The 7,132-nt window shown below is 53.1% G+C and overlaps 1 protein-coding gene across 1 annotated transcript; it reads right to left on the reverse strand.

Moving 5' to 3' along the window:
* Positions 1–2,315: 2,315 nt before the first annotated feature.
* On the reverse strand, positions 2,316–6,171 carry LOC102116739 (putative testis-specific Y-encoded-like protein 3). The gene has a single exon (XM_005568658.5). The coding sequence runs from the start codon at positions 6,068–6,070 to the stop codon at positions 5,009–5,011; it is 1,062 nt and encodes a 353-aa protein (XP_005568715.3). The 5' UTR covers positions 6,071–6,171; the 3' UTR covers positions 2,316–5,008.
* Between the last annotated feature and the right edge of the window lie 961 nt (positions 6,172–7,132).

The following is a 7,132-nucleotide window of genomic DNA, read 5'->3' on the forward strand; positions in this document are numbered from 1 at the left end:
AAAGTGGTCTGGAGGTGGAGAAGCATAGGAGATGAAGTTAGATTGGTGACTGGAGGTGAGATCAGGAGGGTCTTGCAGGCCAGGCAGGGCATGTTGGCTTTTCCTCTGTATATTGCAGCCATTGGGTTTGGAGCAGAAGGGCATGGTCTGACTCAGGCTTAGAGAGCCACACTCTGCCTGCTGCACCCACATAAAGCCCTGGTGCATGGTAGGTGCTTAAGAAACATTGGTGATTATTATCAATGTTCTTCAGCTGCACCATTGGACCCTGGAGCTCACTGAGGGCAGGGGCCAGAATGGTCATCTCATGCCTATTATAGTTGGTGCTAAGATAGTTGGTCCTAAGACTGTAGTGGGCTGGGGCAATCATGGAGGACTTCCTAGAAGAGCTGTAGCCTAAATGGACAGATAAGGTTCAAACTGAAGATACTAGGGGTCTATAACTGCAGACACTCCTCCAGACATGCCCTGTGAGATCACTCCACCTCTGAACCACGCCTGATACCCCACCCCACTATCCACAGGATAATACCTTGGCTTGGCATTCAAGAGTTCCTGTTTCAGAAAGTGGCCTCTTCAGGTATTGCTCTTGAAAACAATAATAAAAGATAAATAAAAGAAAAAAAGTGGCCTCAATCTACCCATCAGCTTTGCCTCTCCCAAGCAGCCAAACCCACGGCACATGTTCTACATTAACCACGCCGCACATTTGCCCATCCAGTGCCTTCGCTCACATTGTTTGCTCTGCCAGGAATTCCCTTCTCTGGCTCCACTTTCTAAACTACTGCCTATTCCTCAACACCTAGCTCGTGACCCAACTTCAGAGAAGTCCCCACCCTCTGATCGCACATCGTCACATACCTGGTGAACTATAAGCCACGTTGGATGCAGTTGGGTTTTGTCTCCTTGGATGACCATTGGGTACCAGTTACACCTCTTGCCCCGGTGTAATTATTAGTCGTGACCCTTTCACTCCCAGATATGTTCCAGCTGGATGGCAAATTAAACAGTCACCCTTCACCACCCACACCTTTCTCCACCCAACTGAAATCCTTTGGGTAGGAACCATGCCTTTGTCAGAGCCCGGCACAGTATTCTGAACGCTGGAATAAAGTCAGTCACTCATACCAGTGATCTTTGAGACACTGGACACTAAACTATGGGGAGGCAAAGCAGCAGAAACGTGTGTGCTTGTTCTCCTGCCACATGTGAAAGGAGGTGGAAGAAGGTAAGAAAAGATCATTTCAGAGAGGCCGGGTGCGGTGGCTCACACCTATAATACCAGCACTTTGGGAGGCCAAGGCGGGTGGATCACTTGAGGTCAGGAGTTTGAGACCAGCCTGGCCAACGTGGTGAAACCCTGTTTCTACTAAAAATACAAAAATTAGCCAGATGTGGTGGCGGGCGCCTGTAGTCCCAGCTACTAGGGAGGCTAAGGCAGGAGAATCGCTTGAACCCAGGAGGCGGAGGCTGCAGTGAGCCAAGATAGCACCACTGCACTCCAGCCTGGGGGACAGAATGAGACCCTGTCTCAAAAAAGAAAAAAAAATCATTTCAGAGAGTTACAAGTGACATGGAAAAAGTCATGAAGGGAGTGGTAGAGGCTTATTTTGGACAGGCTGGGCAGGGAAGGCCTCTGAAGTGGCGTTTGAGGTCTGAATGAATTGAGGGAGCCATGAGATAAGAATATCTGCAGGAGGAAAATCCCAGCTAGGGGAGAGAAAAAAGCAAGTGCTAAAATCCTGAGGCTGGAACATGCTTAGTGTGTTTAAAGAACAGCAGAGAGGCCAGTGTGGGGGGGGGCAGAGAGAGCAAAGTGGAGGTGGATGGGAGATGCTGGGAGAGATCAGCAAATGCAGGGCTTTGTTGCCTGCAATAAGGAATATATATATATATATATATACACACACACATACATATATATATATATATATATATATTTTTTTTTTTTTTTTTTTTTTGAGATGGAGTCTCACTCTTTCACTCAGGCTGGAGCACAATGGCAAATGGTGTGGTCTCAGCTTACTGCAACCTCTGCCTCCCAGGTTCAAGCTATTCTCCTGCCTCAGCCTCCTGAGTAGCTGGGATTACAGGCACCTGCCACCATACCATACCCAGCAAATCTTTCTATTTTTAGTAGGGACGGGGTTTCATTATGTTGGCCAGGCTAGTCTCGAACTCATGACCTCATGATCCACCCGCCTCAGCCTCCCAAAGTGCTTGGATTACAGGCATGAGCCACCGCGCCCAGACTATAGATACATATTTTTAACCAGTATAGGGTTTTGGATGGTGAAGTAACATGATCTAAGTTGTTTTTCCCCCAGACAGGCAATTTTTTATTTTTTATCATGCATATAGAAAACAAAAGTGTCACAGATCCCCTTGTGACTGGACAAAGCCACCTCAGGAATATTTCTCTGCTTAAAAGAAGCGTTGTCAGTTACAGTGATGTCAATTACAACCTGGCACAAAATCATCAAGACCATCAGGGTCACAGAATTCTTTCTGGAGGTTATCCTTACAGAACACGGTCACAGCTTCCAGTCTGAAGTCCAAGAAAACCGGAACTCTGCTTCTAAGTACAAGGTTATGGTAAAGGCCCCAACAACCTGACAATTGTGAATAGTCACATAAGTTCCCAAGTGGCATAAAAAATGTACACTGACAATCTTGCAAAAGTTCTCAACTAAAAGCAACAAGCAGGCCTTTACAGCATAATGCCCCAATGGGCTGAAACACAGGAGGGGATGCATAGGGTCTTACTTAAAAGCAGCAGAAGAAAAGCTTACAACATTAACTTTCTACACACACAAGGTCAGACCAAGAGAGAAAAGCTTTCAAGTTGCAGTGTTCTGTTATTCTTCTAGTTTACAAAATGTATTGGTGAATCAAAAATGTTAGCAAGGGCTGGGCACGGTGGCTCACACTTGTAATCCCAGCACTTTGGGAGGCCAAGGTGGGAGGATCCCTTGAGCCCAGGAGTTAAGACCATCCTGGGCAACAAAGCAAGACCCCGTCTCTACAAATTTTTTTTTTTTTTAAAGCTGGGCATAGTGGCATACACCTGTAGTCCCAGCTACTTGGGAGGCTGAGATGGGAGAATTACTTGAGCCCAGGAGTTCGAGGCTATGATTGCATCACTGCACTCCAGCCTGGGCAACAGAGTGAGACCCTGTCTTGAAGAAAAAAAAAATCGGACAGGCACAGTGGTTCACACCTGTAATTTTAGCACTTTGGGAGGCAAAGGTGGACAGATTGCTTAAGCCCAGGAGTTCAAGACCAGCCTGGGCAACATAGTGAGACCCTGTCTCTATTTATTAACCAAAATCAAGGGCTCTCCTCCTTCCACCATCTCTCAGTCATCCTGCCTTTTCAACTGGCTCTGGCTCCTTTTGTACTTCCCTGCCAAAAGCACCCTCCACATTATTTTGTGATAAGGCCTCCCCAGGTCCTAGGGAACAGAAGATAAGGCCTTCCATGGGAAGGGGCCTGGGTATGGTCACCACCACCCCTTCCCCTAAAATGAAATGGAGACAGACAGCTCTGCAAGCAGGGGGAGGGGGGTGGGCAGCTTAGCTCTTGTACCTAGAGGGGTTTGGACTTGGTGGAAGGGTAAGAAAGAGTTGGGGTTAGTCTAAAAGAACACAGCATAAAATGGAATATTAACTATCCCTGCCCTGGGGACTTCCTGGTCTCTGTTCAGCAGCCTTGGGCTGTCCCCTTTGGAAGATTCTAGGCCTTGCTAAAGAGGGTAAGGTATCCGGGAAGAGAGAATGCTGGCGGTCTACAGGGCAAGCCCTCCCTCTCTGGAGATGAAGAGAGGCAAACTCAACACGAAAGTCTTCTTGTTGAGTTTAAGAAAAAATCTTTTTCTTCAGTTGTTATTTTTTGTTTCTAAGCCATCATTTAAAGAAAAAAATGGTGTGAGATCTGGATATGGATAGACAGGCCCCAGGACCAGGAAGACCCCCCCCCCAGCACCCACAGCCTGGCAGGCTAACAGGTAGAGGCAGGGGGGCTGGCAGAGCACCTGGATTCTGTGGGGTCCAGTAACTGGGGCTCAGGAGGCAATCCTGTCCTTGCCCCTGCCTCACTCACATGCCCAGATAGGCCAGTTTGGCAGAGTTCCTGGGGATTAGGGGCTGTCCTGTGCATTGGCAGGTGGCCCACCTGGGTCCACAAGCAGCTATGGGGGTTCCTGTAGACCTGGGAGCGAGCAACAGGGCGATGGTTACCTGGGCAAAACTCATGGGAAAGGAGATGGCCAGGCATTGCTGGGGCATGGCACAGACCCTCACAAGCTAGTAGCAGGCTGTGATCTCAGACCACCGTGGGGCAGGAGGAGCAGTATGATCACAAAGAATGTGCTGTCCACTGCTTCATGCCCTTGACCTCACCCATGCCCAGCAGACAGCTGTGTGCTCATCCTGCCAGATACTCAAGAGTCCACTTGGTGGTAGCCTGTGGTCTTGAGGCCATGGAATGTCCAAGTCTGGGTGGCACCCGGCACCAGATGAACCCACTTCATCTTGGGTAATGAGACTCAGCTTACCACAGCCCGGATGTAGAGCTACTGTGAGCACGACCAGCACGCATGTGAAGGCCAGCAGGCTGGAGTCTTGAAGCACAGGCCTCAAAGAGGCACTGTCCTCCAAGTAGTGACTTGTGGGTGCCCTCGTCAAAATTGGCTGGGATGGCCATGGTCACAGGTCCACGCCATAAAGATTATGGCAGTGCACATCCACAGCACTGGGTGCTTAGTGTAGACGTAGCGGCATGTGACAGCCACGTGATGTTAACACAGAACAGCATGAGGCCATATGGAAACAGTAGAGACTGGCCACGAGGGCCACAATCTGAGAGCTGAGTCCACCGAACATGCAGAGCCGGAGTGCACAGAACACACAGCAGACAGCAGAGCGCCCACCACGGGCCTGAGCCCGGATCCACCACACACACGAGGCATGAGGGAGCCTTACCTAAGCTCCACATCCCAAGGCAGCACTTAGCCAGACTGGAACCCGTAGGGCCTAGAAGGGGCCTCTGTGGGCCACCATGCAAGGGCTCCCCTGGCTCTGCAGGGCCTATCCCCCAGCAGGTAGTACTGCAGGGGGTTGGGCCACAGGTCATCTTTAATAATCTGGGCAACCCTGTCGGCCTCTGGGAGGCTGTGCTGTGAAAACCAGCTGAAGAAGCTTCGGACAGTGTCCCGGTTCCTGTGTACGAGGGCCGGGGGTTCCTGGCCCCGGTGCCATCGGATGCGAGTCGCAATAGACACCACTCGGCCTGAGGCTCTGCATTCATACCCCTTCATTATCACCTTGTTCTGGAAGTAGGGGTTGCTCCAAAAGCGGAACTTGAATTTGCAACCTGTCCTGGAGTGCCTGAGCTCCCTCACCTCCAAATTCATCAGGTAGCAGAGCATGTCTTCATCTCGAAGGCTGATCATGGCTGACAGCTGCGGGTGGTTCAGGAAGGCGGTGACCCAGAAGCCCGGAATATTCTGGATGATGAAGCTCCTACGGGCAAGGTGCGACCTGTGCATCCGCCGAAACCTGCGCTCGAGCCGGAGGTAGGCCCTGTCGGCCTGGGCGCTCACGGCCTCCAGTGGGTCCACAATTAGGGCACCAAGGTTCAGGAGCCCCGGGCCCTCCTGGGCCTCCGCTCCCACCTCCTGCTTCTCCTCCCCCACCAGCTTCTCCCCCACCTGCTGCTTCTCCACCTCCTCCGCTGGCTCCTCCTGGAAGATGGCGCCCTCCTCCATGGTCGCGTCCTCGGCCTTCTCGCCGGCTCCCGCCCGAGCCCCTAGCCCCTCTGAACCACAGGTTTCTGGGGCTTCGTCCCGGACCCGGCCGTTTTCCAGGCTCGGAGTAGTCGCCGCGGAGGCAGCTTCCCCGCGCCCGAGGCAAAGGAGGGCGGTCCTGGGGCCCGCTGCGGGGTGGAGGGACCTGCGCCCCGCAGCTTCTCGGGCCCGGGCCGCGGGGGCCGTGTGCGCGTCCCCCTCCCGGGCAGGGCCGGGCGGCGGGCGCGCCGCGGCTTCCGGAGTCCCCGCCCTCTCGTCCGCCATCGCCTGCGGGAGCCTCTGACCCGGAGGGGCTCGGGGCGCGCGGGCGACTGCGGCCTAGGCGAGAGGTGCGGCAGGTGGCTGGAGGACAGAGGGCGGAAGGCTCCGCCCCACGCGTCCCCCTCTCGGATGTGATTCGCCGGGGTCCCCCGCAGCCGGGGCGAGCGGCCTGGAGGCCCGGAGGAGGGGTACGGGACTGCCCGATGGGGACGCGACCTCGGGCGCCAGACGGAACTGGCCCCAGATTCGTTGGCGCTGGCGGTGGAGGTGGGGAGAAGTGTGTACCAAGCAAGGGTCAGCTCGGAGCAAACACCAGGGGACAGGCCCAGTCCCTGGCCCTGGACAATTAAAACTTCCCCATCACAGCCACCACGCCAGGCGATTGCTCAATGTTCCCCATCTGCGGTGGGAAGGCAGGAGTCGCCCGGCTTCCACACTCCAGTGGCGCTTTTGGGCAGTTGTAGGACACTCAGCTTTGCACTGGATAAATTAACTCAGGTACATGCAGAGGGCTTAAGAGGTATCCCCTGCAAAGACTGACCAAACTTAAACTGGGAGCGGCAGATAATCTTCTGACACACAAAGGTGATCAACGCATTCATGTAGGGAAAGCAGGTGCTTGAAATATTCATGTGGGGAAAATAAGCAAGGTCAGAGTGGAAGAATCTGGGGTGAGAGAGGGTCTTAAATGCTACAAACCAGGGAGCAAGTGGGCATCTGCCTGGTTTCTCCAACAGGAGTTGGTTCCTCCTGGGCTGGCTGGCAGAAGCCTGGTGGACCTTGCTTCACTTTGTCCTAGGCCCAAAGACTACCCTTCCAAAGGTGGACTCTAGCCTGAAGTGCAGGGACTGAACCTGGTAGGCTAAGGGCTGGATTGGCCAGCCCTCGCAGTCCTTGATCCTGCAAATCTGTGTTCCTCTGGTCTCAGCTCCCAAACTGTGACCTGTGGAGGTCAGTACCTCTAATCCCCCCACCTCTGCCTGGAAGTCTTTGCCACCTCTTCCAGAAAGCTTTCAGCCTTTTCCTGACCAATGGATACAACAGTTCCCTCATCTAAGCCCTCAG

This window comes from Macaca fascicularis, chromosome 10, assembly GCF_037993035.2.
Source record: "Macaca fascicularis isolate 582-1 chromosome 10, T2T-MFA8v1.1".
Lineage (NCBI taxonomy): Eukaryota > Metazoa > Chordata > Mammalia > Primates > Cercopithecidae > Macaca > Macaca fascicularis.